At 46.6% G+C, this 25,053-nt stretch overlaps 1 protein-coding gene across 1 annotated transcript in view; it reads left to right on the plus strand.

The window, feature by feature from the left end:
• CDK5RAP2 (CDK5 regulatory subunit associated protein 2) overlaps positions 1-25,053 on the plus strand; it is a 153,939-nt gene that overhangs the window by 123,480 nt on the left and 5,406 nt on the right. Inside the window, exons 25-34 of the mRNA XM_081103379.1 lie at positions 1,071-1,119; positions 3,645-3,817; positions 7,887-8,006; positions 10,043-10,159; positions 12,336-12,525; positions 13,481-13,602; positions 14,628-14,852; positions 16,126-16,203; positions 17,129-17,394; positions 19,091-19,234. Coding sequence (XP_080959505.1) covers positions 1,071-1,119; positions 3,645-3,817; positions 7,887-8,006; positions 10,043-10,159; positions 12,336-12,525; positions 13,481-13,602; positions 14,628-14,852; positions 16,126-16,203; positions 17,129-17,394; positions 19,091-19,234 — 1,484 coding nt within the window. The remainder of the gene's footprint in view (positions 1-1,070; positions 1,120-3,644; positions 3,818-7,886; positions 8,007-10,042; positions 10,160-12,335; positions 12,526-13,480; positions 13,603-14,627; positions 14,853-16,125; positions 16,204-17,128; positions 17,395-19,090; positions 19,235-25,053) is intronic.

A 25,053-nucleotide genomic window follows, 5' to 3' on the forward strand; every position in this document is an offset into this window, starting at 1 on the left:
TTTTTCAACGGTAATCATATACTCCTTTCCCTAGTAATCCCTCTTCTGAGAGCTTTTCCTTAGGAAACAATTTAAATGCAGATAAAGCTGCATGCACAAAGATGTTTATTTCTTTTTTTTTAATATATAAAAGTGAAAAATTGGAGATGACCTAAATGTCAAAATGGGACTGGCAAAATTGTTGTATGTGCATGTCTATAATGGTATATTAATGTGGTCATTAAAAAGGATGTTTCTAAAGCACATTTAGTAAGAGACATGCTTATAAGTATGAGGTGAAAAATACAGTCATATTATCCTATCCTCATGCCAAAATGCATGGACAAAGAATAGAAGAGACTGGATTCAGTGACATGTGCATAGTGGGTACCCGAAGGATAGTGATCTTTTTCTTGCTTCCATTACCCATTCTATCCTATATAATAAAAGGCTAATATGCAAATCAACCAAACAGCAGAACAGATGCTCAATGCAGGAGCTGCCCCCTGGTGGTCAGTGCGCTCCCACAGGAGGAGTGCTGCTCAGCCAGAAGCTGTGCTCAAGTCTGATGAGCACAGCGGCAGTGGTGGGAGCCTCTCCTGACTCCACAGCAGCTCTAAGGGTGTCCGACTGATGGCTTAGGCCTGGTCCCTGTGGGGAGCGGAGCGAGCCTAAGCCATCAGTTGGACATCCCCCGAGGGCTCCTGGACTGCAAGAGGGCACAGGCTGGGCTGAGGACTCCCTCCCTTCCCCCCCCCCCCCCCCAGTGCATGAATCTCGTGCACTGGGCCTCTAGTTTCCTATAAAGAGCATGTATTCTGCTAGTATCAGAGTTTTAGAAACGGACCGAGAACCTGCACCTGTGCCACTGCCTTTAGCTTTAGTGCTGTCACGGTCTTGCTAGAACTGGAACCCGAACAGTACGAGGAGTCGTTGTCTGAACCATGTTCTTGGTAATCCTACTTTAAATACCCGGGGTTGCTATAAAGAGTGATTCAACAGATGGAATAGTGTCTCTGCAAACGTGTGAGCAAGAAATCATCAGGGAACACCTTTTAAAAATGTTTTTCTTCATGTATTTCTGCTTCTAGGAAAATCAGTAGGAGTGGACATGAGTACCCAGAGTGAACTGATAGAGAGGTGAGTGTGTAGTGTTTGGTAAGAGGGCTGCAGGTGTGGTTTCTCTGCGGGTGTTTTTAGTATTCCTGCTCCCTCCCCCTGGTAGTTTCCTGCTTCTTGTAAATAAAGCATAAACACCTGTGAAACTGAGACTGGCCACACTAAACCAAGGGGTCATGCTGTGTGTCCTGCAGCCTTCATCCAGTTGAACAGGTTATTCTGCCAGGTGCTGTGACCCAGAGGACACATTCCTCCTTTTGGCACCTGGTACCTGCAGAATAAATCCATTTGAGCCCCTTCTTGGTCTGACCCATCTTTCCTTTCCATCATGTATCCCAGGCTTCTCTGACTGTTGTTCTCTTGACCAGCGGTTGCCAACCTTTCGGACCTCACGGACCACCAGTTGGCAACTGCTGCTCTAGACCATGATGGCAGTCAGTTCACATGGAAATGAACTGGCTCCTCCTGACACCCCCATCTCTCCACTGCATTCAGGATCAGTTGTTCTTCCTGTAGCACTTGACACATAATTACATTACAGAACTTAGCACACGGTATTGTAATACTTCTGCATTCATCTTTTACTCCCAGATTCCTCAAAAGAGGAAAGGAGCTAGCATTAACTGGGTATTGGTATGTGTCAGCCCCTGCCTAGGCATTCACTTTCAATAGTTCTGGCCTTACAAGGTGAGCATTATTATTCTCATTTTTGAATGAGGAGCCTGAGGGTCAGAGTTGCATACTTGCCATTAAGAGCGGAGCTGAGATTTGAACTTGAGCCTGTTGTACTCCAACACCAGGGCTGTTATTATTATTCCACATTGCCTTTGAAGGGCAAAGACTGTGTTTTTAATACCTTTATACCTGCTCCAACCTCAGGTATCTGGCATGTAGTTGGAATTCAGAAAATGTTCACGGACTAAGTGGATTGCATACTCTCGTAGCTTGCCTCTGGGCAACTGGAAGTGTCAAGGTCTTGCCCTCCTCTGTTTTCTTGGTAAAGGTTCTGAATGCTACAGGGCTATGAGTACTTCTCTCCTCTTTGGAACTGCAGCCCTTCGGGTTCCTGGGGGTAAAATAAAGAAATAGAGACCAGTCTGGGGTGCAGAATTTATTTGGCATCATGAAGGCCACCAGCAAGCAGGCAGGGAGGTGATCACTGCTCACTGGAGGGCATTTCTGTCAGTGTTTCTGTAACTTTAGAAGAAATACTCCTCTCCCCCTGCAGTATTCCCAGTTCCACCCTCCACTTCCATCCTTAAAATAACAGATCACACCCCATTGGCAGGCTGTGGGAGGGTAAGGAAGGCCTCCCAGTCCGGAGACAGTCTGCTGAGATCTAAAGGATGAGCATTGAGGGCTGGGAGAGTGTCCATTCTTGATGCACGGGAGTTGTGGCCCCTTTAAGCAGTGTGGCTGCTGCATGAAATGCGAAGGTTGGGGCTAGAGAGGCAGGCAGGGCCTTGTTGGGCTTATCCCCAAATACTGTGTTAAGGGTCCAAAATTTGTTCTGTAGGAAGAGGGGAGTCTTTGAAGGAGGGTGAGCTGGCATTACACATGATCAGATTTGCCATCTGAAAGGCAATGGTGGTTCTTGGAGAATGGGCGGAGGGAGGCAGGGAGCCTCCTCAACCATGTGTCACCCTTCCGTTTCTGACAGGCTTGTTTCTTTCCTTCTGTTCTACCTGTTGGAGCTGTAGGCTTAGCACTCACATGGGCCACTCCTTAGCTAATTAAATGGGGGCTCTTGGCCCGTTACGCATTTTTGCCAGGCAGTGGCAAGCCCACGCATCCATCACGCTGTCTGAGCAAAGGTGCATCTGGTGTTTACCTGTTAATGAATGCATCACAGCTTTGGAGTCCTTTGCTCTTGTCTGAGTTTATGAATAATGAGACAAGAAGTAATAGGAAAAAGTGGGAGAAAAAAAGAGCTTAAATTAAGGAGCTTATCTATAATGGAGATTCACATGGGCTTTTTACAGAGTTCAGGATGTTTTTCCTCATGGCTTAGGTTGCCTTGGGAAATACAGGTTAATAACCAGATGATTGCCAGAATGGAGATATTGGACCACAAGGGTTTTGAGGTTTTTAAACCCCTAAGGCCACTTCATGAGTTTGGGTTGGTCTCTCTCATTCTCCTGGGGCCTTGAAGGCAGGCAGACCTGGGTTCAAATGTGAACCCGTCACCTGGGAGCTGTGAGACAGCGGGCAAGTTTATATGGGGCTCAGGCCCCCCAACTCTAGGTGAGAATCCTACTCCCTACTTCACAGGGTTTCTGCGAGGACCAAGTAATATAGTTCATCTCAAGTGCCTGGTATGCCATGGACTGATGCTCTCAGGTCTCTCCCCCACAAGCCAGATGGTGGTGCTCCCCCTGCTCCAGACTCAAGCCCTGAGCCCTTTTTGTCTTCTGAATGACCTTGCTGAAAATGCTCCAGGGAAGCAAAGGAGCTCCAACACAGCAAAGGGCCCAGGAATCTTATGTGTTCTGAAGGCATGGTCCTGGCTTGGGATCTCAGATTTCTCTCTCTCTCCCATGGTCAAGGGTTGAGGAAGACAGCGTACCCTACCAACATATTCTACCTGAATCTCCTGAGCCTGCAGCCTCTCACGCATTGTCTGATGGTGAAATGTCCGAAAAGTCCTCCTCCTCACAAGACCAGAAGCAAGACAGCGAGTCTGAGAGGACTTCAGTTTTGGTGAACAATTTTTCTCAAGGTAAGCTAAGCTTTACGAAGCATTTTAAACACAGCCAAGGTTTCCTGGTTTAAACAACAGTGTGTCATCTTGCCGTAGTAAGCAAGAGTGTGGTGACATTTGAATATTTCTTTGAGGGAAGGAGATTCCGGGTGGGCCAGAGCTGGTCACTCAGAGTGTCATTTATCACTGGGGAAAGCTAGGGTTGTTGACAGTGTTGATGACTGGGGAAAAGCCATTTTTGTTTTTTAAATGATGACTTATTATATGACTGACTATTTTCTTGCTCTTCTAAGTAGGCAGGCTGGAAACTCTGGTTCATTTCCTTTGTTTCTTTTAAACTCTTCCTAAGGCAGGGGCAGTAGGAAGACTCTTCTGCTTTGAATTGTACAGATGCCAGAGATCACCTAACCCCTGTTAGGTGTTTTGTAATTCTGTAAGTCTGCTGCGTTTCTCTTTCGTGGAAGCCCTGGCCCACTGGTCAGCCCCTTGCCCTGCCTCTGATCGTGGAGCCATGGGCTCAGTTGGCAGAATCAGCCTCCCGAGGCCCTACCTGCCCCTAAGCCCCCCTTTACCTCTTCGGTATTTGCAGTCTACGTTACATCCTGTTGGGGTATTAGGTAGGGCTTAGTGTTTATAATTCAGTGTATTTCAGAAGTTCAAGGAACAGTATAGACCAGAACAGTTAGACCAGGGACTGGCACTGTTTTCCTATAAAAGGCCAGAGAGTAAATATTTTAGGTTTTATGGGGCATTTCCTCTTTGTTTCAATTACTAAATCCTGTTGTTGCAGTAAAAAGCAGCCATAGATAATATGTAAACAAATGATGTGGTTGGGTTCCAATAAAACTTTATTCACCAAGGCGGGGGGGGGGGGGGGGGTGGCGTGTATTTGACCCAGGGCTGTAGTTTTCTAACCCCTGGTATAGACTCTGGACCTCAGCTGACTTCTTCTGGTCTCTCTTCTAGCGGGTTCTTTGCAAAGAGCCCAGAGTGGACCCAGAGAACAAGTCAGACACGGGCATATCCTTGCTAAGGTCCTTTCTTGACACCTGATTACACAGCAAAATGGTTTTCAAAAACTTTAGACTTTAAATCCTTTTTTTTTGTTTTAAGCAACAGAACCTCCACTCCCCCTTCCCCACTTTTTTTTTTTCAGATGAAACTTCACATGTGGGTCCAGTATGTAAAAAAGTCCGAGTGGAGGCTTTTTCCCATGGTGGCCTCCCAGGCTCCCCTAGAACACTCACAGCCCTGAGGAGCACAGTTTGAAAACCTACCTAGAGCATGAAGTACACACGTGTGATGTAACTCAGGTCTCAGCTGGGGCCTCCAGTAGCTAGCCCCCTAGATTTGCTTTCTTTGGGTTTCTGGCAGTACCCCGTTACGATTTCTGTGTACGATTTACCTTCTTTTAATTTAGGTCAGACCATGAATTGTTTGGTCCCCAGTACCACTCCTGCACTGTCAGTCCCTTTCCCAGAAACCCCGGGACCGTAGGCCTTTGTGGGAAGAGCCGACTTGACTGAGGGTGGGAGGACCAGGAGGGGCCGGGTCCCAATGCAGCAAGCCAGCTCCGTAACATCAGAATGCTTAAGATTCCACTCTTCAGAGCCCTCCTCTATGGTGCTGGGCACTTTCCACTTTTCCTCTCGCCTGTCCCTCTTTTTTCTAGTCTCTGTTTTTTTCAGTGTAGAACCATTCAGGAATCTTTAATTTTGATTCCTCTTAGGAGCCATGACCTTGGGCTTATGCCCTCCTCCTGGGTTCCCAGGCACTCCCCTGATGGGGATGGTGCTCACTGGAACCCCTGAGCAAACCCGTTGTTCACGTTCTTGGTTTGTCTTCAGAATTTTAGTCTTTGCATCTGTCTTTTCCTTTTTTCATATTCATAATCTGAATGGAGAGGGAATTTTGTGGTTTTTCCTTTTTGTTTCACTTAGCGTTATATCATAAGCTTTCTAACATGTTACAGAACATCATTTTTACTGGCTTTGGCTTAGTCCACCAAATGGCCGAACTGCAGGTTTTCTTATGTTCCCTGTTGCAGAACATTTAAGTCATTGCAGAAATCTCACAATTTTGATCAGTGCTGTAGGGAATATCTTTGAACATGAGCTTTCACCTTATTGAAGGGCATTTCTTAACCTAGATTCTGTAAATTGGAATTACTAGTCAGAAGATGTACACAATGTTTTTGGTGGTTGCTTTAAACAGGATTTGTGGTTTTAAAGAGTTAGCATTTGTCAGAAGGGTGTTATTGTGGAGGGATGGATATTTTTCTCCCACCTGTAAAGGCGAGTATACTGTTTCCTTCTCCTTGGTGAGGGCTGCATAATTAACAAGTGGTGTCCAGTTCAACTGGGAATGTGTCCTTAAGCCCAAGTGATGATTCCAGCTCCCGGCCAGACTCAGCAGAAGATGAGTTGGGCTGCTGGCTGCTGAGATTATTACCGCAGAAGCCAGCAGCATGCAATGGGGAGGAACTGGCAAGGACGGCCACAGCCAGAGCAATAAGCTCCCGGCTCCCTCCGACCTGACTAGCCACTGGAAGGCGTGCAGGGCAGCGAGGCAGGCGCAGCAGGTGTGGTGACATGACGTGACGTGACGCGCTGGGAGTCTGTGACAGGCCGTTCTTCAGTCTGGGCTGCAGCGAGGGCCTCAGACAGTCCAGCAAATGGCTTGCCACACGGGTGGCATTAATAGGAGATAGCTGAGGGTTTGGGAATTAAGTCATCTCATCAACATTCAGATTCATGGCTAAATTGCTATTTAATTAGGAAAAGATCGGTAACATTGTACTACTTTTAAATGAAAATCGTGTTGGAGGAATTAAAACTGGGTCATAACATTAGTATAATGTTTTAAAGTAAACATTACTAAGACACACGGAGTGTACCCTAATTGATGAGTTGAAGACTTTGGTTTTTCTTTGGATACTTAATGTGGTTGTGCTTTAAACACTGGTTCTGGAAACCCACCTCTACGTTGGAGCTACGCTTCCTTCTTTGTTAAAGTGAGGTATGGCAGAGGCTAAAAAAATGACATGCTCATTTTAGAAAATGTGGGAAGTTTAAATTTTTATATATTATTAAATATAATATTAAGATGTAATATAGAAGTTTTGAAAAACCAAAAATCTATACCCAAAAGCAATCTCTGTGAATATTTCAGTGTATTTCCTTCTTTTGTGTATGTCTCTTTCCTGTCTGCAAATTTTTAAATAGAGCTTTGATTGTACTGATAAGCCGTTTTGTATCTATAGTTTTCTATGGTACTATAAGGTCATCATAATATACTTTTAATAGCTGTGTAATACTACATCATAATGCATGTAATACAATTTATTTAATAATTTGAGTTATTTTCAGTTCTTGCTGTTACATACAGTGTCAAAAAGAACATTTTCTTGCATCTGGCAAATGGTTGTCAGTAGCTCTGGTGACCTCTTAAGTAAGTTCCTAGAATTAGAATTATTTGGTAAAAGACATTGAAAAGAACCTTTCTAAGGTTAATGATAAAAACAGTCCCCAAAAGTCATATACATTTATACTCATGCTAACAGGATGTATTCTTGATCGTACCATTCTCACTAACATCAAGGGTATTGATTGTTTTGTTTTTAAGACTGAAATTAGTAAGTGATAAATGGATAACATAAGCCTTTCAAAGAATTAGTCCTGAAAATATCTGGATTCATAATGGAGGTAGTTTAATCAACTCTTAGGCAATTCAGGCAGACTTCAGAGCGATCTGTTAGTTTCACCATAAGGAAGATTTTAAATTAATAATTGATATTTAGAAGAATAAAGGGCTGCATGAGAGTTAGCATTAAAATTGTATGGAATATAATTTTTCCATGCGATGTACAATATCTCTCTCGTGGAGGGCTGCAGAGAATCGTTACAGAACTGTGTCTGTGGGCTGTGGGCATCAGCTCAGCCTCCCCCTGCTAGGAAGGAATTGCCAGTTGCTGACTATCTTAGCACAGCCAGTGCCATTGGAATTTCAAGATCACTGCATAATCTAGAAATTACTCACTTTGCTAGGGGCTTCAGACCGTAAATAAAAACTGTCCTTCTTCCTGTAGACCTACTAATGGAACATATACAGGAAATTCGAAGTTTGAGGCAACGTTTAGAAGAATCTATTAAGACAAATGAGCAGCTACGGAGACAGTTGGAACGGCAAGGGCTTGAGTTTGATCAAGGTAAGAAGGACCTTCCCAAGCCGGCGCAGTCTGTGCGCGTTCATTGCCTGGATCAGCATTCTGTGCACTGGGAAGAGCATCGGACTCATGGCCAGAGAGGTTTCAGTTCAGACCCTGACTCTGCTGCTTACCTCCAGGGTGCCCTCACTTAAGCTTGCTGACTTTCAGTTTTAGTCACTTTTCTATAAAATGGGGATAGTAATTTCCATTTTATCCTGTTGTGATGAGAATTACGTGAGCTAACTTAAGTAGAGAGCCCCATTGCCCCTGACATAGTAGTCACTTGATAAATGTTACTTTCCCAGCCATTGGAGAAGTCTGCCAGCCCCCCAGACGCCTTGAATTGTGGTTGGCTCCTCATTTGCCTTTGGAAGCTGTACAGAAATAGATAGGTATTTTAAAACCACAAAAGCAGTATTTTGTCTTTTTAATAATGGATTATAAAAATATTAGCATTTTAGCAGTCTATTAAATCTCACATGCTAATCAAAAAGTCACCAATAATGCTGCATAGCCACACTTAGCTCTGAATGGGATATTTTTCCATGAAGAATTTTTAAATATTTTTCCATAGGTAAGATATTCTTATGATTCAAAAGTTGATGCCTCCATTCTGTACCCATCAGTCCTATTATCCCTTCTCTGCTCCCATTTCTGCTAGTTTTCTTCTGTGTTCTTAAACAGTTTTTGTTTTTTTAAATGTAAATCCAAATATATATTCTTATTCCCTTTCTCACTTACCCTGAAGGTGTAGAATACTTTGTATCATTATTCTGTCCCATCTTTTTCTTCAAACAATACTTTTTGGCATCATTTCTTCTTGCTCCGAGGACTGTGTCCTCATTTCGTGAAGAATGTGTCTGAGAGCAGCTTTGTGCCCCAGGAAAGTGGGAGATTGTTTGGGCCGGACTACCTGGTGTGGATCCCAGAGCTTCTGTTGATTAGTTTGTGGCTTTGGGCAAATCTCCCCAGCTCTCCCCATCTTAATTATCTTATAAGAGTCACAGAGATTAAATGAGGCAGTGTTATGAATGGGGCCTTGCTTAAGCTCCTCTCAATAAATGGTGGTTTTCTTCATCATTACCAGTTTTATTTTATTTATTGTGTAACTTTACCAGTTTAACTTTGCAGCGCTCTGCAAAGGGTGGGGATGCTGATGTCATTCCATTTTTGGAGATGAGATGACGAAGCTCTGCATCTTTATCAGAGATGTACTCAGTGGTGGCTCGCTGAGCTCGCTGCGGCTGGCACAGAGCTCCTTAACTTGAATCTTTGGACCCTAGTCCAGTTCTCATTGCTCTCCAGCCTGTTGCAGTCAGAAGGACATCTTTCCAGAGTACTGTGCGTGCTGCTGTTTGGTTCCAAATGGTGTTCGTTCTCTCTCTCTCTCTCTCTCTCTCTCTCTCCCTCTCTCCCTCCCTCCCTCCCCACCTGCATCCAGCATCCTCCCCCCCGTCAGCCCCAAGGAAATTTATTAATCTGAGTTATTAGTCACATCAAACACAGGAAAGAAATACACGCCTGGGCCCTTCACATTCGCTCTTGGTAATGCCCGAATTAGATTCATTCTGTTTTACATTTTCCCTAGCAAATCCAATTATAGAATTATTTGGGGGCTCAAATGGCCATCAGCTATAATGGAGCAGGCAATTGCTCTGGAGAGTAATTCACTTTGACAGGAAGGTTTACAAAAAGGCATTCATAAAGTATTCACGCTGGTGGAAAGACATGCTGTTCTCACCGTGTTGTCACAGCCTCCGAGAGACAAAGAAATAAATGTGGCTGCGCCTCCCCCTGCTGCCAAGTGTTCACCTTGGGAGCAGGTTTGAGAACGGCATGGCTCCTGTAATGCTGAGGACGTGGGGGAGCCCCTCTTGTCTCCTCTTTTAAGCTCACTCTTGTCTCCCTTTGGGCTCTGGTAGCACCATCTATAGTTCACAGAGTGATTTTCTTATGTTTCCTCATTATTTAAAGCTGTTTTCTAGAAACTTCTCTACCTTGAGACTGCATAAATCACTATATTTTTGTTTTTATAGGTTCTTCAAACAGTTTTGCTTGTGGTTCAGAGCTGCATAATTCTCTGACATCAGAAATTCGTTTCCTGAGGAAGCAGAACCAGGCCCTCAATACAATGCTTGCTAGAGGATCCAGAGGTAAGGCTTAAAGGGGTCTCCTGCAGCCTGGAGCCCCACCGCCTTCTGTGGCACGGGAGGAATGCAGGCACTGCACTCGGAGCAATCTAGGCTCACCTCCCGTGGCTCTGGGTGGGTCACTGAACCTTTCCGAAACTCTGTATTCTTTTCTGTACCAGGAAAACAGGAATACCTCACAGGGCTGTAGTGACAATTAAACACTGTAAAGCCCTCAGCTCAGTAAATGTTGCTTTTTGCCCTTGTTACACATCCCCTCTATCCAGCCACCTCTCATCTGTCTTAGCTCCCAGTGGGAGAGAGAAGGCCTGGAAGTATATTACTGCCACATCTCAATCAGAGGTTTCCCACTGTCAGGAAAGTTTTCCCAGTATTTCTTATAAAGATCCCTTCTCTTAATTCCTTCTGTTTGGAGCTTAGTCCCCCAAGAGCTTTCACTCACATTACCTCTCAATACTTAAAATGTTTCTGGAATGATATGTCATTAGTCCTGTTTCACAGGTAAGAGACAGGCCTAAGGAATTGACTGAACTGTGGTCACAGAGCTCGAAGGTGGTGGAGCTGAAACTTGGGCCAGTTTATTTCACTTTCCCTAGAGGTTATTCATGCTGATTTTGTTTGAGATGAAATTCGGGCTTCTGCAGATCATTCATTCACTCAGCAAACATTCCTGACTCCAGTTCTATGTCAGGGCCTGTGTGGATGCTGTTACAGAAATGAATTGAGAACTGGTCCTTTCCCTCGTGGTCTGATGGGAGACACAGCAGGCCAGTCTGTGGACTAGCCACGATGCAGGCAGACTCGGAGCTACAGATCCTGGAGACAGCATCCTGGCCAGGGAAAGCTGATCTTCAGAAGCAGAGTCTAGAGCAGTGGTTCTCAACCTTCCTAATGCTGCGACCCTTTAATACAGTTCCTCATGTTATGGTGACCCCCAACCATAAAATTATTTTCGTTGCTACTTCATAACTGTAATTTTGCTACTGTTATGAATCGTAATGTAAATATCTGATATGCAGGATGTATTTTCATTGTTATAAATTGAACATAATTAAAGCATAGTGATTAATCAGAAAAACAATATGGTCTTAGGCAACCCCTGTGAAAGGGTCGTTTAACCCCCAAAGGGGTCGCGACCTACAGGTTGAGAAACGCTGGTCTAGAGGATAAGTAGGGATTAACCAAGGTGCCTCCGGTTTAGAGGAGCAGGGCCTTTTCAATAGAAGAAGGAGAGCGGACACAGGCCTAGCAGTTAGAGATGGGGCGAGTACAGACCACTCGGGAATTACACGAGGCTGAGTGTGGCCGGGGTTGGGGGCAGGAGCACACTTGCTGGAGAAATAAGGTGTCATAGTTAAGAGTGGAATCAGAAAACCCGGGTCTGAGTCTTGGCTCTGCCACTTACTGACTGTGTGATCTTGGGAAAGTCTTAACCTCTTTGTTCCTTATTTTCCCGTCTGGGAAACGGGAGAATGCTAGTACCTTCCCTGGAGGTTTGCTGTGAAGAGTACATAACGTGATACATGTGAAGATCTTCATGTGGTGCCTGCAGATGGCTGGTACAGCACTGCCAGCAGCCTGCACTGTGGAGCGCGGGGGCAGCCCTGTGCGTGCAGTCCCGGGTAATCCGCACACTGGTACATGGAGGAAACTGAGGCACAGAGAAGGGCAGAAGCTCACTCACGGCTGTGGAGCCAGTGAGCAGAAGAGCACTGCCTCTGGGCCCGAGGTGTGTCCTCCTCAGGAGAGGGCTGTCCACAGGGCTGAGGAGTGGATGGATCCCAGGCCGCCATCGGCACAGCCCTGCTGGCCTGGGGGGAGGCTCGCATACTTTTCCAACACCCAGGGCCAGGATTTGGGGCCTGTTCCTTGCCTCTGTCTAATTTCTACCCACTGTTTGCTCTGTGAAGGCAAAGTCACTAGGTTTGCACAGCCCATTATTTAATAGAAAATTAAACAGGCCCATTTCATCCCAGTGACGTTTAATCTGCAGCCGTGGTGTTGACAGATTTATCTGCCCACAATGCATAAGATAATTGGAGTGCCAGAATCATAAATGCCAGATTAAATCTCATTCTCTTTTGTATTCTTGAAGTGCTCGAACTCAAGTGCCGTATTTGCGTAATAAGGTTGGAAAAAACAAATGGGGTCTCTTCTCAGTGGCGCATTTTGTTTGCAGATAAACAGAAGGAGAATGAAAAATTACGAGAGTCCCTCTCCAGGAAGACGGCGAACCTTGAGCGGCTCCAGCGGGAGCTTGCCTGTGTGAAGGGGGAGAAGGAAAGGCTGCAGCAGGAGGTGGGCCAGAGGGAGCAGCACAACCAGCAGCTGCGCCAGGAGCTGTGTGCCAGCCGCAGCGAGCTCAGCAGGTAGTCAGGCACCCCTGGCCTGGCGGCTCTGCGGGCGTCGGGTACTGGGCAGTGGCCACGGGACAGGGCATGCCAGCCCCTGCCCTAGTGCACAAGGACTGCAGACAGTATGACAGTAAACACCCAAACACGTAATACGTCACGTGGGAATAGAACATTTGGAGAGAGGTCTTCACAGTAAGCAGGATGGGCCCTGGGGGCTGATTGTGGCAGGGCGGGTCAGGGAAGCCTCTGCCGAGGGCCATTCGGGCAATGAGGTGTGAACTCTGTGGATAGCTGGTGGAAGATCACTGTGGGAGGGACGGGTACGGGCGGAGGGAAGGGTATGGGTGGAGGCAGGGCGTCCTTGGCCCCTGCTGGGCAGAGCAGGGAGGCAGTGCAGCTGAGGAGAGAGGCTGTGGTACCGGGGAGGGCAGAGGTGGCTAGAGCTGGATCACATAGGACCTCGTCACGTGGTCAAGACTTTGCTTTTTACTCTGAGTGACAGGAAGCTGGGGAGATTCTGAGTAGAGGGGCCGCATGAGTCTGACTTAGATTTTAAAGGGATGTGCCAACTGCTGTTTGCCGTTTCCCCTTGGACTCTGTCTTGTCCCCATGTTTCCAGTCTCTCCTGTCGGCAGTGCGAGTGCCTTGTTCTTGTGGAGTGACTGACCTCACCCTGGGTCACCTGGGTGGGAATTGGTCTTTTCCGTCCTGGCTCCTCTCCGGGCTGTGCCCACTGGGCTTCACTTCCTCATGTCCGAGTGGAGGATTAGATAGCAGGTTCCTTTCTGTGTCCGTGAAGATTACGTGAGATAATGTATGGAAAAGGCTGGGCTGTGACTGCAATTCTGAACCACGCTTGTCACTCCGGTCCACTCTCTCCCAGCTAAGGGTGGACTTGGCTGCCTGTGAGGTCCAGCTGCGTCACTCTGAGTTAGAATAACCTCTCCTCCCCGGTGCTGGGCCTTCGCAGGGTGCAGGAGAGGTTGAAATGGAGGCAGGAGCTGCTCTCACAGAACAACAGGCTGCTGCAGTCCCTGCGAGTGGAGCTGAAGGTGTACGAGAAGCTGGATGCGCAGCACGGGATTCCCAGAGGTACGGGCGCTGGTCCGGGCTTTCTCGGCTTGGGCTCTGTGTCTTGGGCTGTCATCACACCCGAGCTCACCTGGATGGTAGGTGTATTTCGAAGCAAGCTCTCTGGCCCACTCTTCCTCTGAAGAAGCCGCCGGACTCACGGAAGGACGGAGGCTCAGGAGTCAGGCCGCTGACGTGTGGGTTTTCACCGCCTTGCTCCCGCTCTGTGGCTCTCGGCAGTGTGTCTCACCCCTTGGGGCCTGTTTCTTCCTCTGTAAAGCGTGCTCGCTGGTACCTGTTCTGCAGAGTTGTTGAGAACATTTTATGAGGTCATTTATTAAATGCATCCTAACACAGTATGTAGCACATAGTAGGCACTCAGGATACGGTTTTTACTACAATTTTCTGGCTACTCTGTGTTTCCTTTTTGCCCATTCATTCAGCGAGTATTTATGGAGCACCCACTCCAAGGTGGCCATTGCTCCAGAGGTGGTCGTTGGCCCTGGTCCTCTCTATATCCTGAGAGAGACTCCAGATCAGAGTGACTTGACTGTAAATGCAGATGTTTTAGAATCAATTTTGAGGTGTGGTGGGGTTTTTTTAAAACTAATTTTCCAGATGGTTTCTCTCTATTGAAAATTTATCTAGAAAAGGGTCACAGCTTTTATTTTCTCTTCGAGTTGCTTTTCTTATTCTTGCTGTTGCCTTTTTAAATATACTGTGGCTCTTAAAATCAGCCCCTTTCATTCTATAATTCCACCCAAATAGATTTTATTACTACTAGACATAATTTCGGGGTTTGGTGTGCAATTTGCTATGCTTTTATGGCCAGAAGTGAAAATTAATTTCCAGCTCTTATTTAGCCTGTGGAATAGCAGCAATTAGGCCTGCCAATATTTTTGTTTTTAAAGTCAAGTTGTTATTTTAAATTGTACTAGGTTCTTAGGAAGGGGAGGGTGATGGTGGCGGGTTTAAAACTCGAGCGCTTTTGATGGCTGACCCTTTGGTGGAAGAAGGTGTCGAGGCTTCTCCTGCACATGTTTCAGAGTCCAGAGGAGAGATGTCGGGAGAAGGCTGGAAGGGGCAGGACCCGCTCGGTGACCTGCATGACCTCCTGACTGAGATCCAGGCTCTGCGGGCACAGCTGGAAAGGAGCATCGATACCAACAGCACACTGCAGGGCAGGCTCGAGGAGCAGCTGGGGCAGAGCGGGAGGAAGGCACTCCAAACCCTGCCCACGCCTGAGCAGCCCCTTCCACCAGACAAACACGGTACTGCTCCCGCCTCTCCTCCCTGTTAGAGAAGGCAGCCCTGTGTGTCTGTGTGTCTGCCCTTGCTCACAGAGGTGTCTTTCCGTTGACAGCAGACATGCTCTACCCTGGGAGCCAGGGGACCTGACCACTAATTAGCTGCCACCTTTGGCAAAGTAGTGTAAGCTCTATCTGGAGCCTCCTGGTTCTCAGGGAGTGGGGTTTGGGCTGCCAGCCTCCCATCCATCTAGTCCTGCCCACGTCCCTCCACTACTGAACATCCCTTTTAGTCCTTCTTATTGCCTTTAAAAGAGAATTTAAGCCTCTTATCCTGACTGTCAATGCTTTTCATGACCTGACGGGCATCCTAGTAGGTTTGAAACTGGTTCTGCGTTGCATTTGCTTGTGTTGCAGATCATCTTGCATAGCATCTGACCGATTTTGCCTCCTTACATTGTTTCAGAAATGCATCACCTCCCAAATCCTTATTTGGGTCACTCTTCTCTCTTGCTTGAGTTACTGCGGCACCCTCCAGGCTCACTCCTCCAGTCCGAAGTGCAGATCTCGCTGCACACTGCCCTGCCTCACTCCCTGGAGTGGGTCCCACGTCCTCACAATTCTGGCCTGGCTCCCTGGGCTCAGCCATTTGAACTGCGGCAGTCTCCCTGGGCGTGTAGAGATGGCTCACTCCTTTGTGCCTCTGCACCTGCTCCTTCCTCTGCCTGCATTTCTTTTCCTCCTTGGGTTAGCGCCCCTCCCTGAGCTCCCTGAGCTCCCACAGCTCCCGGGGCTTCCCTCCCTTAGCCCTGAGCACCCCAAGGGAAATGGCCTGTTTCCTTGTCTGGACAAGAGGGTCCTTCCAGGGAGGGGACTGAGTCTCCTCATTCTTTTTACTTATTTATTATTTTTATTATTTAATCCTCACCTGAGGATATGTTTCTCTAATTGATTTAGAGAGAGGAATGGGAGGGAAGGGGATGAGAGAGAGAGAGAGAGAGAGAGAGAGAGAGAGAGAGAGAGAGAGAGAGATCGGTTGCCCTTGAACGTGCCCTGACTGGGAATCAAACCTGCAACCTTTTGGTATACAGGATGATGCTGCAACCACCTGAACCACCCGGCCTGGGCAGCCTGCTCGCTCTTGTCCGGTGTCTGCACAGGGCTTGGCAGGAGAGATCCAGTGAGCTTATGAAGGAATGCTTGTGTGTCCGATACTTCACCATATTCTCCTTCAGTTCTGTCTGTGAGACAAAACATTTAACAGCTCATTTTCCTTCTCTTATTTTGCATTTTGTAGATGGCGACAAATGTCCTGTGGCAACCGATAATTCCTGTGATCTGTGTGACTCCGCCCCACCTGTGCGCCCGAGATCAGGTACAAAGCCGACATCTGGGTTGACTACAGCAGGATTGGATTTGCCAGTGGACTTTTTATTTTATTTTATTTTTTAATATTTTTATTGATTTCAGAGAGGAAGGGAGAGGCAGAGATAGAAACATCAATGATGAGAGGAAATCATTGATCGGCTGCCTCCTGCACGCCCCCTACTGGGGATGGAGCTCACAACCCCAGCATTTGCTCTTGACCAGATTTGAACCTGGGACCCAACCGGCAAGAGCAGGACTTTTTAAATTGAAGAAAAGGATGTCCCTGGTCTTAGCTTAAGAGGGTGTTTGGCAGGATTTGGGTTTCGTGTTGTCAGCATCTCTAGCTGGTGATCTTCTCCAAGCCAGTTAATTGGTGCCTTGGTATTACCAACCTCAGTGACAGCATTGGGTCTCTTGATTAGCATGGGATTCAAGGTCCTGGAGCAGCCAGACTCAGTGGGCTCTGTCCAGCCTTATCCCTCTGCCCTCATGCTCTCATACAGAGGGTCACATTCCTGCAGACACGCTCCCACTTTCTTCCTTTTCCAGACCGCCCTTGTCCCACTCTCTGCCACTCACCATGAATGCAAACTTCACTGGTGTCCCAGCCAGAATTTTTAACTCTGAGCCCTGGGTCTTCGTCGTTGTGCTTTTCCACCTCCCATGTGTCTGTTCTGATTAGACCATGGGCTCCTGGGGTGCAGGCACTGGCTTGATTCATCTGTGTGAATCGGGGTCTTCTGCAGAGTGGTGCCTGACCTGTTAAGTGTTGGTTGAATGGAATTGAGCTTCTCCCACAAGATGAATAAGCCCGGTGTGGGGCAATGTACAGACTGAGGGCCGCTCTTAGCCACCCTAGCTGGTTGAATGAAGCTCATGGAATGCCAGGTGCTGCCTCCAATAGATCTGACATCTTCCCTCTCATTCTGTAGCGTCAGAGAGTCCTCCGCTCTCTAGAAATGACATGGACTCCCTCTCCTGCGACAGTGGCAGCTCGGCCACCAGCGCCTTGAGTATGTCTCGCCTGGTCCCGGGCCACCACTTGTGGGCCAGCAAGAGTGGCAGCCACATCCTGGGCCTGATTGAGGACTACGAGGCCCTGTGCACGCAGGTTGGCCAGGGCCAGAAGCTCCTTGCCGAGATGGACATTCAGATCCAGGAGGCACCCAGCCCCTCAAGTCGAGAGCTGGAAACAAAGGTAACCTGACCTGTGGCAGAGCTGGGAGGGAGACTGATGCTCAGGAGGGGCAGGCATGGACGTGTCGGCTGCGGGCGCTGGAAGTCAAGGGGCACACTGATCTCACTGAGGCCCTGGGACGAGGAACCTGGATGTGTAACCACGCGAGCTGAGAGGTCAGGTCCCGTTGGGGGCTTCTGTTGTTTTCTGTGGGAGGCACACTTGTCGAGGCTGGTGCCCTGCATTATTGCCATCGCTTACTGGGACCTGCCCTAGGACTGCTTCGGTCTGTCCAGTCTTCCAGCCATCCTCCCGTCCTTCAATCCTCCCAGACTGGACCCAGCTTCCGTGGGTCACATTTCCTAGTCCCTCTTCTCAGGTCCTTACTGCGGACATTGGAGCCCCTGCTTTCTGATACCTTTTTGCCTTTTAGTTTCGTTTTGTTTTACTACCATATTGTAAAAGTCAGCTTCGCCTCTTACGTTTCACTAGATAATGAGCTCCAGGAGAGGGGGTAGTGCCTGCTTTGCCCACACTGTTACCTACTCCCTAGCTCAGGGCCTGGCATGGCATAGCTGCCTGGCAAATATTTGTTGAATGAATTAATCAATCTTAATAAGGTTATTCTTTTCTGATTATAAATTTTGTAAAAAATTAGAAACTAGAAAAGCATAAAAGGAAAACATAAAAATACCACATGGTGCTTAACACTTGAAATTTTGATAAATATACTTTTAGTTCATTCATAAAGCTTAATTAAACTGACTCCAGCACATATGAGTTTCGTATTTTGACTTTCAGTTCACATTATACTAACATTTTTCCTATCTCATTCAGTGTAATTTCTAGAACTTGACTTTTAATGGCTGAAAAATAAGCTAACCTGTGGGTGTACCACCACTGATTTACTCTCACAGCTGGCTGGTGTGTATCTCAGCTGTGATGATCCTTATAAATAGGTCCGTGGTCATGCCTTTGACTGGTTCCTTAGGGATGAGCTTCCCAACATGGAGTTACCTGTTCGAAGGCTGTGAACTCTTGTGATATCTCTTGCTACATCACTTTCCAAAAATATTGCTATCTCACTGCACCTTTGTCTGCACTGAGTGTTTTTGTTTATAAGTTTGTGTCCTTTTTTTGCCAATTTGATAGCTAAAAGGGGAGTGTGGTGTTTTATTTTACGTTTATTTGATAGTGAAGACAATGCCCTTTCAATTTCTGTTTTTAAATTTATTTTGTTTTCCCCTCCTGATTCACGTTCTTTGCTTTCCCATGCCCTCGTCATCCCCCAATTTGAGTTTGCTTCTGCCAGCAGAGAGGATGAGAAACTGTGCATGGCAGCAAGCAGAGCCGTTCAGCGGGTGACTGAGGCAGGAGTGTTCGTGTTGCATTACGTGCTGTTGGCGTCATTTGCCTTCCCGAGAGGCAGAGAGAGTGGTCCGACCATGCACCCTCTTCTTGGCATAGTAAATATAGTTAATGCAGGTGGTTATTAATCATGGTTATTGATTGGGCTAAATTCACCACCGAATTCTCTCATAATCTATAATTCACCCGTCTTTAAGAACAATAAATTGGTGTCATCTGGCACCAGGCTCTTGCTCAGCATGTGGAGCGTGAGCCCTGCGGTCTGGAGATTTATGCTGCCCATTAAAGCTGGCTTGTCCATAATCGTTTTCAAGGCTGCATGTAACAACCTTCTCCTCCCCGCATGCAGGGTCTCCACCTGGCGCCTCTGAGCAGGTTTGTCACCAGCGTGAGCAGAGCCAAGCTGATCCTGGAAGAGGCCGCGAGGTTACTGACGCTTCTCTGGAGAGTCTCACTCCCCACGGATGGCCAGTGCACACTCCACTGTGAACAGGTGGGTGGTGACACAGGATGCAGAGGCTCAGGGGAGCCACTACAGGCGTGTCCCAGTCTCCTGCACGTCCCGCCAGGACCTGGCTCACAGCAGTTGGGCGCGCAGTGTGGGGACTGTCAGAGGGCGAGAAGGCATTGTGCCAGGCACCAAGCTGGTGCTCCCAGTGTGTTCCTTATCCACCACCGCCCTGCTGCCCTAACCCGGCCCTGTCCTCACTCTCAGGACGTCTTTGTTGAGGGAGATGCTGTTTGCATCGTACACATGAGGAAACCGAGGCTTGGGGAGTGAGGCCCATACTCAAGGTTACAGAGCTGGTTTGAAAGCACAAGTGTCTGAATCCAAAGCATGAACTTGTTTTATGGGCTGTAGGTCCCAGCTTGTCCCGTGGCCCAGCTCCTTCCCTTCTTCTCAGAGTCTTTCAGTTCAGATGCCTCTTCTGGGCCGGCTGGTGCCTTTGTTAGTTTTCAGCATTGTATTAAGTTGGTCGTATTCAAGTCTGTTTTAACCATTTAGCACAGCAGTTCTCAACCTGTGGGTTGCAACCCCTTTGGGAGTCAAACGGCCTTTTCACAGGGGTCGCCTAAGACCATCGGAAAACACATATATAATTACATATTGTTTTTGTGATTAATCACTATGCTTTAATTATGTTCAATTTGTAACAATGAAAATACATCCTGCATATCAGATATTTACATTACAATTCATAACAGTAGCAAAATTACAGTTATGAAGTAGCAACGAAAATAATTTTATGGTTGGGGGTCACCACACCATGAGGAACTGTATTAAAGGATCGCGGCATTAGGAAGGTTGAGAACCACTGATTTAGGAACTGCTTTTTTGAATCAGTGAAAATCATCTATCTTATAAAAGGCCAGTGGCCGTAACGCCATAATGACCAAACGACCGGTCACCAGGAGGTGCATTGATGGGTCTCGCAGTGCGCCTCCGCGCTCTGGGGGTCTCATGTGGTTTTGTGCACTGGGCCTCTAGTTTACTATGAAACCATTGAAACTTCTCTTAAAAGCTCAACTTTATAGACACTTGAATGTGACTAAATTAAGAACTGTTGATCCCATGCCCATCCTCATCTCATGTCTCATGGGCACTACTCAGGAGTCAGGTGGGCAGAAGTGGTCCCAGGGTTTTGTCTGTGGGAAAACAGGTGAGCGCCCACTCTGCTGACCAGAGAAACTTGCTGGAAGCAGGGGCGCGCAAGTTGAGGAGGCATTAGAACTCTGCCTGGTGGCCTGATAGATGTGTCCCCCTGTACTTGTCTAACCTATACATTCTTGCCAAAGGCAGCAGGAAGGCAGGGAATTTTACAATCCATGTCAATACGTGTCTAATTAAGCCCCTTTGATGGCTCTCAGGTCCACCAGAAGTGGTGGTGAAGCAGCTCTCTGCTTGAAGGAGCCTGTGGAGCCTGTGCTAAGACTTCCGTCTTGGGACCCTGGGCGGAAGTTGGGGTGCACTGAGTGTTGGAAGTACGGAACCAGTCCTGGTGCAGGAAATCCTGCTTTGCCCTCTTGCAGCTGGGGGGGCCCGAGTGGACGATGGAATGTTGGAGGGAAGGAGGCCCATTGGGTTCCAGGCCCCCTTTGACCTTTCCTTTTCTTCTAACCCATTGTGCTCTCTTCCCTCTGAGGCTTAGACACAGATGCTCTGCCTCCTTCCCAGCTGCTGGCTCCTCATCTCTCATCTCCCCTTAAATGTTACGTCAAGGTCAGAAAGGGCTCCCTGTTCACTCAGCATAGCTTTCGTTTCATTATAGCCCTTATCACAAATTATAATTACATATTCATTTGTTTAATGACTGCCTCCTGCTATTTTCCACGAGGGGCAAAGTCTAAGTTGTTCATATTTTTAAATGAATGAATAATTTTCTCTCATACTATCAAACTAGTATTTGTCCATATGATTTTTAGAGCATAACGTGTCTGAACTAAACAGTTTACTCTCAATGCAACATTTTTGTCCTCAGTACATGGTAATGCCTGTGAAATAGAATGCAGTCCTTGTTCCACGCGTGTGTGTGAAGATTAACTATGCTCACATTGATCTCCCCACTCGCAAATCAGTCTAGGGACTGATCAGCGCTTGTGATGATTCGCCCCATGTTTCCGAGTCTTTCTCCGGGAATTGATGATGCTCACTTTAGCATCATAGAATTTTAGAACCACAAAAAGGACCTTGGAGATGCTCCGATATGGTTGCTGGTGGACGCAGACCCCCTGTGTGGTGTTAAATTGCCTCCAGCCACTTTTCTGGAAACTGCCCATGTTTCATACAGTGCCTTTTTCTTGGTGTGAAATGTGTGTAAATCAGATTTCCAAGTTGTCACCAGCAACCCCAATGGCTTTTCACTGCCTGGTGTTTTCTCTGAGTGTCGTTCATTTGCCTTTTGCATTTAATACATCATCCTCTGCAGTTCCTCTGCTCTGGAAAGTGTGATCATATACTTCCGTTTTCTAAGAAAGTTGTGAGGAGGGGTACAAATATATACATACATTTATTTATAAAAAAATTTTAATGGATAAATAATAACAGGTTACTTGTAGGGGGTGGGAAGGAAGAGGATGGATGGGTAGGATAGAAGGTACCTTTCTCTGAATAGAACTTGTTTTGTAAATCTGACTTTGAAACTGTATAAATGCTTTACATAATTATAAATAAAAGTAAATCAAAATGAGAAAAAAGCAGTTTCTAAGAATTCATAGGAAGATGAAACCAACAAACCTTAGTGTCTGTAGTACTGAAGGCATGACCACACAGAGAGGAAACAGTTCAGTGACTAAAACAGCAATTTGGCTGCACGGAAACACTCCAAGGGCAAAAAGAACTGCAAAAAGTTTTAAACTGTTCTCATTGATCAAGTTATTAGTAACAATATTGATACTGATGTTATAAAACTATTATATTTCTATTATAGGATAAAACAAATAACTATGTTGAGTTTTTTACTGTCAGGGAAGAGATTAAATAAAATAAAAATCAAAGAAGTAAAAATCCTGCAATCCTTAATTTAAATTGGAAATATCAGTATGGACTCATGTGTATTTGCTGTAGTTCTCTCTAATTAAAAGGCTGTAAGAGTTTCCGAAACAGAACCAGTGAACACCTCTAGTGCCAGATTGTGGTTTCTAACTACCTTTCCTACTGCTAGGAACTAGGAGTCCTTGGAGAAAGGGCTTGAGTCTAGGTCTGGGGCGGGAAGTGTGCCAGATGAGCTTAGAACATCTTTTCACCCTAGGAAAAATGAGCGGGGGGAGTGAAGTTTGCAGGTTTGTGGTGATTCGAAAAGTATGGGTTCTTGATCAGCAGCATGAGCACATCTGGAAACGAGGTGCAAATGCAGACTTGGGGGCCTCATCCCAGACCCGATGAATCAAAGTCTGGGCGTGGGCTCCCGCGTTCTGTTTCCACAAGTCCTGCTGCTGTGAGAGCCACTGGAGTAAAAGAAATTTAAGATACGCATCAGTAAAATGCAAAATGTGTTATTTGTATTCCAATTTAATTAGAATCAAACCAGTTATTCAAAAAATAAAATTATGATGCAATCAGGGAAATGTGGAGGCAGTTATCGTCACTGCTTTAGATGTGGTAATTATATTGTGTTTTTCTAAAGAATCTTTTTCTTCTAAAGCTATAAACTAAAATATTTTATGGATGAAATATGATCGGCTCCTAGGATTGATGTTAGAAACAACTTTAGGGTGAGGATGGGCAGGGATGACACAGTGTTGGCCACGATTTGATAATGACTGAAGCTGGGAGGGAACGTGCGTGCTTCATTGTCCTATTCTTTCTCCTTTTGTCAATGTTTGAGAATTTTCATCATGAAAAAGAAAGCAAACACAACACAACAGAACCCTCCCAGCCCCCGCAGCCAGGTGGGCGCTCAGGAGTGAGTCTGAGGCCCCCTAGGAGGGTGTGGTGCTGGCGCCCAGCTCAGCCTGGTGGCCTCGGGGGAAGGGTTGCTCTGTGGCAGGCTCTCTGCTCTACACTCGGCATCTCACTCCATCCCTCGCAGGAGACTTTAGAAAGTGAGGGATTATTTCCATTTTCTGGAAGTGAAGACTGAAGCCCCCTTGCTCCATCACCATCTGGAAGGGACTGAGCTGGGCTTTGGACCCCTGCTGTTTACCAAGGTGTATTTATCCTATAAAAATGAAGATTTTAGATGGGAGGAACAGCAGGCACTATCTGAATTCTGTATTTTAAGTGCTGGGTAGAATATGTACCGAGTGTTTGAGAGTGCAGGTGAAATTAACCCCCACTTGGCGGATGGTCTCACAGCACCTCCTCTGGGCCAGGCGCTGATGGTCAGGAAGAAGTGAGTTCTGCCCTCATCGAGCTGGTCCAGGAGGGAAGCAAACAACGTCCCTGCTCTCCTCACCTCTGAAAAGTCAGGGTGGTGCCCCAATGGGTCAGACTCTCCTAATACTTTCATATCTTTTTCTAAGATCTGAGCATTAAAATGTGAAGGGAAGCACCACGCACGGTGGGCACCCAAAGGAGCAGAAGCCAGCTTCGACTCCTGGGGAGAGTCTCAGGGAAAGCTCCCTGGAGGAGGTGATGCCTGAGTTGACTTTAGGAAGAGAAAGGGGCTGGCCAGGCAGAGGTGAAGCAGTCGTCCTCCCTGCCTCCCGGGAGCGCCTCATTGAGGCTCTCTATTGCAGTGTGATGGATGGGTTCTAGATGGATGGGGTGGGGATCCTCCCTATTTTACAGACGTGGGAGGAACTGAGGCTCTGAATATGGATAGAATGACTGTCCTGAAAGGTGTGGCCCTTGAAGCCGTGACCAGAACACGGGTCGTTTTGGGCTCTTAGCGTGAGGCAGAGAATCAAAGAAAAGCTAATATTTAAATTAGAATGTTTTGGAAGAACAGTTGAAGTCCTTGTAGCTGACACAGTTGTTTAATCTTAAAAGTAGGTTAAAGCAGGGAATCAAAAAATGATACATACCTTAAACATTTTAGGTTAACTTAAAACAGTTAAATGTACGTTCATTTGCCATTCTTTTGATGTAGGGCCAGAGCCTTTCCTTTGAATATGGGTCTGCTGTTCGGAGTTCTACATTTCCTTTCTTTCATAAATTACATCCATAATGTATGTCTGTCACTTCCAATTTCTGTTTCTTTAAGATGAAGAAAAAATGTAGACACATGAAAAGCAGTTTGAATGTAGAATTCATCTAGACCATGTTCCTCCCACAACTTTTACGGTTGATGCACCCACACCTCATTTGCCAGAAATGGGTTTTTATTGAGTCCCCTTTACCAAGTCTTTCCTGAAGTAGTTTTCATACAACCAGGTCTTTTCACACACATATTTCACAGGGTTACTTAATACTTAATTAAATCACACACAGTAAGTCCTCGCTTAATGTCAATAGGTTCTGTGACACTTAAGCGAAATGACATATAAGGAAATCCATTTTACCACGGACTAATTGATACAAACAAGGGTTAAGTGCCTGCAGCATCTCGTCAATGTAATAAGGAAATGATGTTGAATGAAAACGACCTTATTCGAGGACCTGCTGTAATTGATTACAGTAAAACTGCCATAAATAAGTTGGGAACGAACTAAAGTGACTCTATAAGCTAAGAGCCCAGCGTTTCCCCTCTTGGGGACAGAGGTGTCTCGATGTAGGGGAGAGTGGTCTGTGCCAGGTCACCTTACAGTCGGGGTTTTAGGAGGAAGGGGTGTGCTAACACTCTGCATGAGTCAGGTGGAGGCTTGCTAAGAGGGCCTGAGTGGTGTGCCCTTTTCCCTTCAGAGGATGGGGTGCTTGTCTTGAGGCCCTTC

The sequence above is a fragment of the Myotis nattereri genome (assembly GCF_964212035.1).
Source record: "Myotis nattereri genome assembly, chromosome: 12".
Lineage (NCBI taxonomy): Eukaryota > Metazoa > Chordata > Mammalia > Chiroptera > Vespertilionidae > Myotis > Myotis nattereri.